Source organism: Condylura cristata, unplaced genomic scaffold (assembly GCF_000260355.1).
Source record: "Condylura cristata isolate star-nosed mole 26May11 unplaced genomic scaffold, ConCri1.0 scaffold00034, whole genome shotgun sequence".
NCBI lineage: Eukaryota > Metazoa > Chordata > Mammalia > Eulipotyphla > Talpidae > Condylura > Condylura cristata.
The window spans coordinates 7,825,717-7,830,990 of record NW_004567135.1 but is presented as its reverse complement, the minus strand read 5'-3'; the positions used below and the strand labels follow the sequence as shown (position 1 = coordinate 7,830,990).

The 5,274-nt window shown below is 49.3% G+C and overlaps 1 protein-coding gene across 1 annotated transcript in view; it reads right to left on the bottom strand.

Annotated features, from left to right (window-relative positions):
• LMBR1L (limb development membrane protein 1-like) overlaps window positions 1–648 on the bottom strand; it is an 11,536-nt gene extending 10,888 nt beyond the window's left edge. The window contains exon 1 of the mRNA XM_004692784.2: window positions 238–648. Within this exon, the coding sequence (XP_004692841.1) occupies window positions 238–309 (72 nt within the window). The 5' untranslated portion in view covers window positions 310–648. The remainder of the gene's footprint in view (window positions 1–237) is intronic.
• Between the last annotated feature and the right edge of the window lie 4,626 nt (window positions 649–5,274).

Sequence of the window (5,274 nt, the reverse complement as noted above, 5' to 3'; positions counted from 1 at the left end):
GGGAGGGGCGGGCAGAGGGGAGGAACGGAAACCCGCCGGCTTTGTTTATCTCGCAGCCACCCCGCGGAGGAGCCTCGGCGTTCCCAGCCCCGGCGCCCCGCTCTTCAGTCGAGCCAGCGTCCCCGCGGGGGCTGGCGGCGCTTGGACCCGAACTTCGGGCTCTCCCGGGACACGGCGCTTCTCTCGCACTCAGTCCTCCCCTCCCGGCCCCGGCCCCGGCCCCGGCCCCGCACTCACGATGCACTCGCGGACCCTCTCGTGAAACAGCTGCTCTCGCACCGACAGCACCTCGTAGTCAGCCGCTTCCATACTCTGCTCAGCATGACTGGGGCAGGGTGTCTCTGGGCCCGGGGAGGACGAGCGGGGTGAAGCCGCCGCCGCCAAGCACCCGGACCCAGCCCAGAAGCCTCTTCTCGCTGCCTGCGACGGAAACTCAGGATAATCTGGGGCTCAGATTCAGTCGCCCGGACGCCCCGCCCTTAAAGGGGCAGGCACCAGCCGCCTGCTTCAAGGGTTCCGGCCCTCCTCGGCCCCTCCCCTTTAAGGCTGAGTCCCAGTCACGTTTAACGCAAACACCCGCCGCCAGGCTCGCGGCGAGGACGCGCGAGTCCGCGTTCCAGTTTACTAGCGACCGCCTGACGTCACAAGGAATGAGCGCGTTCCTTCCAGGGAACGGAGTTCATTGGCTCCTGGAGAACTGCCATTCACCGCGAGAGGAGGCTGATAGGCTCGTTCGGTGGAGAAGGCGGGATCTTCGGGGCCTGTGGTTGCTCAGCCGAGAACTAAACAAATGTCTCCTTCCTCTTCTGCAGTAGACTAGCTACTATTTCTGATCTTTAGTAGCAACCAGGATTTTAGTCTGACTGGGGTGTCATGAGCCGTTTGGACTCGGCCAGCCAGCAGGATGCGAGAGCACCATGAGGGTCTCAGGCCGGTGGCCCAAATTCTTAGCGGCGTTTTCCTGAAAATGCGTTCGTAAGGGGGTGGGGAGGAGCTCCTCCGCCTCCAGTCTTTAGGTGACCGCTTCTGTGGGAAGCGTAGTGTGTGTTACAGAAAACTGGATAGAGGACGACAGATGCCCTTCTGAAACTGTGAGGGAATGTGCACGGGAGGTCTTTGCCGAGTGGGTCTGAATCAGACATTAATAGGCCACCGATGTGTCGCACTCAATGGAATTAATCGTCTTAGTAGCACAAAGTCCTTAGGAGAAGGTGTCGGTGTCCTGCTTAGCATTTTAGGGATAAGAAAATGGTCAGAGGTTGTTACGTGCCCAGGGTCACAGATATTGAACCCTTCCTCTAAATTGGAGGAGCGGGTCCTCCCTGGTGGCGCAATGGGTTAAAGCGCAGCACTATGAAGCTGTGGCAGCCACTGCAGCACGAATTTGATCCCCGGCCAGGGGGGTGACTCACATGGCACAGTAGACCTCTCCTGCCCGCTGCTCCCTCTCGGCAGTGTGTTTCCATCTGCCTTTTCTGCTCTCCATTCTGTCTCTGGTGAATCCTCTCACCCCTGGCCCCTCTGGCCTGTACCCCAGTTCTGTATGCATAAATAAATCCTACCAAAAAAAAAAAAAAGATGAAATGCTATGCTACATCAAACAAAATTATTCAATTAATAAATAAACTGGAGAAGCAGTACAAGGAAACTCAAAAGACCTGAGTTTTGCAGCCACCCCCCCCCCCACTGAAGAACAGAAGCCCTTGTAAAGGTCTACACCACCTGCACTATGTCCAGTTAATATCTGAGCTAGAGGCCCTCCCTGGTGGCACAGCGGGTTAAAGCACAGCACTGAGAAGCTAAAGCCACTTCGGCATGAGTTCGATTCCCGCCTGCCCCGGAGGTGACCACATGGTGTGGCAGACCTCTCCTGACCAACCCGCTGCTCCCCTCAACAGTGTACTTCGTCGATCTGCCTGTTCTGCTCCCCACTCTGTCTCTGGTGAAGCTTCTCGCCGCCCCTGAGCCTCTGGCCTGTACCCCAGTTCTGTATGCACAAATAAATAAATCTTAAAAAAAAAAATCTGAGCTAGAGGCAGGGGCAGAATTAACTGAGTTCTGTCCCCTTGAAACTTCTCTAGGGCAAGTTATTTCTCTATTTTTTGTTTTCACAAACAAAATCTTAGGAAACAAAATCTTTAGCATGCTCAGCTAAAATCTTAGGAAACAAAAAACACTGTGGGGGAGTCAATAGGGACAAGGAAGAGAAGATGCAAGGTGTGGCTTAGGCTTATTGCTTGTGTGTTAGATAAAGACAGGAGAGGGTCATACGTATGTATGAGAGAGGTGACATTGGCGCTTAACTATTCTCGGATCTATATTATAAGTCCATGTGTTTTAATGATGAAACGAAAATCTTGTTCCTGCTCAAAATTCTTCAAAAACAATCATTTGCATATAAATCACCTGCCTTAAAGAAAGTCCTGAGAGGTTGTAAAATGGTGGCCTTCGGGCTGCATTAAACATGCTATATTTTATTTCACTTCCAGCATTTTAAAACAAATTTGAACATTTACAAATCAGGAGATGACACTTTAAAAATTCAGATTTCTTAAATGGAAGGGCTAGCAGAGCAGGCCAGCAAGGACCTGTGTGTGACTCTGTAGAGGGGGCAGGATGTGCTCCAGTCTCCTAGAGCCCCTATCACTGTGATAAGCCCTTAGATGGGAGGACAGGTCGCTGAGGGGGTTCTTTCTCTAGTGCTCACAATTGCAAAACAGCACTCAGGCTGAGAAAACCCAGCAGCTGGGCTTACTCGCAAAGGGGACATTGGGGAAAAGGAATGTTTCTAAAGCCACAAATGGCCAACTGTCCGCCCCTAGATTGTGTCTGCAGTGTCTTATGGTTCAAAACAAAGGCTGCTTGTGCAAGATAGCAGTGTCACTTTGATGAGCACCTGGAGCTGGTAGCACACCGGTAAGCAGAAGATCAGGACTCCAGATTCAACTCATGAAGGCAGTTGGAGGTGATCACAGCAACCAGTAGCATTAGTCTGAAGGTAGGGTTACACAGTACTGAATGCTGGAATGGATGGTGCTGGATGCAACAGAACTAGGAGGCAGTGCCACAGGATGAGAATTAGTGTTAGCAGTGCCTGTCAGCAACAGTCAGTAGACATCAGTGTTACGCTCTTTGAGAATCTGTTAGCATAAGCCAACAGCAGAGAGCTCCTTTAGATACCGGTGCCAACCTACAGTGTTCTCTACAAGCAATGTTAGAGGGCTGAAGGCAGGTGCAGATGTCAGGTCTCTGTGATGGTCTTTGCAAAGGTCTATGAAGTCTCAAAGTCTGCAAAGGTCTCGGGGTTTCTGTTCCAACAAATGTTCCTGAAGAATCTGTCTGCAAAAGACCTAATGAAGCCACCAAGCTGCCAGCTGCTCTGCTTTATAATCCTCTTCAGAGCCCCTGCCTTTCAAACTGTTTACAATCCCAGTTGTTTGATTGGTGCCAGTTGAGCTCCAATCAGATTAGTCCATTTACAATCCTGAATGGTTTCCAAAACCTTGAATGGCACTGGTGAGAGCTAGAACTTGAAGGATTTGTTTACAATTCCAGCACTGAAACTTGAACTTTAATACCCTAGTGCCCTAGACCTCACTGGTCTGCTTCTTCCTGTGAGACCGTCTTGAAGTTTCCAAATGATAAAACCTTATTATTGAATAGCACCTTGAGAGAATCTGATAGAAGACCCAGAGACACCCACCCTCTGAACTGACTGGGGCAGAAGAGGCTCACAGAAGGGGATTAGGAAAAGTTTCCCTACTCTTTAAGCGAAAACTTCAGAAACTTTCTGTTCAGATTGTGGATTATTTTCATTTTCTCTTTGCTCACTTATGTTTTTATTTTCCACAGAAAACACAAGAAGCACAAAACAAAAACAATCCAAACCTCTAAGCCTATGTTTTTTTATGATTTATTTTTATTTATATATACAAGAACTGGGGTGCAAGCCAGAGGTGTGGGGGGTGAGAGGATTCACCAGAGACAGAGTGGGGAGCAGAACAGGCAGATAGACTGAAACACACTGTTGAGGGGAGCGGTGGGCAAGGCCAGAGGGTCAGCTCCACTGGCCAGGGATCAAACTCGTGCTGCAGTGGCTGTGGCCAGCTTCCTAGTGCTGTGCTTCAACCCCCTGCACTAGCAGGGAGGCCCACAAAGCTGTTTTTTAAGAAAGTAATCTACGGGCCCTTCACAATGAACCAATCTGATTGGTGATGTTAGCATCATCAAGTGGTTATGACTTTGTGCCAACAATTAGTTCACGTTCATCTGGCAGTATGCTTCACCCTTACTATATGTAGACCCAAAGCTAGTTTTCTCATACCCACCCCTCCCTCAGAAACACTCGATGCAGAAACCGGGGTGATGTGTTCTTGGGTATGGTGTTTCCCATGGTTGCCTGATTCACAATGACCTAGTTCAAGGCTGAGTTGCCTCCAGGAGTGGAAACAACAAAAAGTAATAAGGAGATGGATGTTGGGGGTGCCAGGTTGTCACTTCCTGTCTGTCTTGTATCTCTTAGTCTCAGTACCAAGGTGACAGTGAAGACAAAGTTCATAAATTTGAATTCATTTCATCTGGTCAGAAAACTCCTTGTCAGTGGTGCCATCTGCAGGGCATTAAGGAATTTGCCAGGAATCTGATGGAATTGGGAGGGGAAGTAGTCTTTCTCCACCGGAGCTCAAGTATCTTCATCTGAGTATGTACTTAAATCACAGCCCTCCAGAGACTAAGAAACCCCTATTCCCTCTGATCTTGTGCCAGATAACTGGGCCTACATGAAGGATGTAGGGTTTGGGATCTCTCCTTTCTTTCCTGACAAATCCGTCAGCTGGTAAAAGGAGGCCCTGGCTTCCTCTCATTCTAAGGGTCCCCTCAGGGAAGTTAAGAATGCTGGTTGTGAAGGCACTTAGCATTCCATGTGGATAAAAAAAGGTTAGCTGGCACAATTGAGGTTGTGGCTAATTATTACCATTGTCATCAACCTTATTATCTTGAAGTAGACCTCCACTGGGCTAACTTATTTCTAGTTCTTTTTGAATGAATGGCTCTGGAGTGCTGCGCCTAGAGCTAGAACTTCCTGCTCCTCATCTCAAAAGCCTGTGCCCACATCTCTAAGCTTACAGGTCCCTTCAGACTTGATTGTCCTCTTTGCCACTCCCTTCTGAGAAAGGCAGAACACAAATCTGTAGAGCAAAAGGGGAAAAGGATTCAGGTTAAGAGACACTATTGACAGATGAGAGGTCATGTCTGTTCTCTAAACTCTTCAACCTG